This window comes from Lupinus angustifolius, unplaced genomic scaffold (genome assembly GCF_001865875.1).
Source record: "Lupinus angustifolius cultivar Tanjil unplaced genomic scaffold, LupAngTanjil_v1.0 Scaffold_160_17, whole genome shotgun sequence".
Taxonomy (NCBI): Eukaryota; Viridiplantae; Streptophyta; class Magnoliopsida; order Fabales; family Fabaceae; genus Lupinus; species Lupinus angustifolius.
Window position 1 is genome coordinate 1 of NW_017726203.1, and position 1,066 is coordinate 1,066.

Consider the following 1,066-nt stretch of genomic DNA (forward strand, 5'->3'; position numbering starts at 1 on the left):
GCAACGTGCATCACCTCTCTTACGTATCTTTTTTGGGCGGTCCTCGAGGTCCCTCCGGCGGCAAAACCCCCGGAGATGGTGTTGATATCGACTGGGCTTCATGGGCACCGATTGACTGCTCGGGGCCTATCCGTCTGAGGACGTGGAGTAGGTCGTCGTTGTTGAAATTGTGGGGGGGACCGTCTTCTTGGGGGTTCTGGGCGACAGGGTTCTGTTCTAATCCTGCGATGAATTGTTGCAGGTGACCCGCCTGTATGAGGTCTTCGATGGTATCTCGGAGCTGAGTGCAGTCGTTGGTTAGGTGGCCGAACATACTGTGGTAGTCACAATATTTGGATCGGTCTAGCGGGCCGGGCTTGGTAGGGCGGGGGCGTGGGAGTTGGACGAGGTGAGTGGAAAGGACCTCTTGCAAGATTCGGGAACGGCTGGCGTTCAGGGGGGTATAGGTGGAGTATTTGGCTTTTTTGGTCAGTGAGGGTAAGTCGCGGGGTAGGTCTTGTGGTCTTGGTTGTTTGGTTTCCCGTGAGGGGTGGTGTGTTTGGGGCTCAGTATGGGTGTGCATGTGGTGGGTTTCTTCGAGGTTGATGAATTGCTGGGCTTTGGCACGGAGGTCTTCCATAGTGAGATCAGTGTACTTGGCTAGTTCTGTGCGAAAGAGGCCTTCCCGAAGTCCCATAACGAGGACATGCACGGCTACCTCGGGGCTCAGTGTTCTTACCTTCATAGCTTCTGTATTGAATCGATCGAGGTATGCGCGGATGGATTCGTTGGATCCTTGGCGGATACCGGACAGCGTGTAGGATGACCTTGGTTGCTCCTTGCTTGCGGTGAAACTTGTGTTAAAAACGGAAGCAAGAGTTTCCCAAGTGTTGACGCTGCCGGGGGCTAAGCGGGTGAACCACTGAAGGGCCGCTTTTTTCAGAGTCAGGGGGAAAGCCCTGCACATGATGGGGTCAGACGCTCCATGGAATAACATAGAAGCCTCGAAGGCGTCGAGGTGGTCTTGTGGGTCCGCCGTCCCATCATATTGGTCCATGTTTGTTGGGCGGTGGAAATGGGAGGGTAA

At 54.9% G+C, this 1,066-nt stretch overlaps 1 protein-coding gene across 1 annotated transcript; it reads right to left on the reverse strand.

Annotated features, from left to right (window-relative positions):
* Positions 1-19: 19 nt before the first annotated feature.
* LOC109340324 lies at positions 20-1,036 on the reverse strand. Its single transcript, XM_019577990.1, has one exon. It carries the CDS (start codon positions 1,034-1,036, stop codon positions 20-22), a length of 1,017 nt encoding a protein of 338 aa, XP_019433535.1.
* Positions 1,037-1,066: the final 30 nt, after the last annotated feature.

What these genes read in the sequence shown, in the direction of transcription:
- LOC109340324 (XM_019577990.1), bottom strand. Translation starts at nt 1,036, where the DNA reads ATGGACCAATATGATGGGACGGCGGACCCACAAGACCACCTCGACGCC.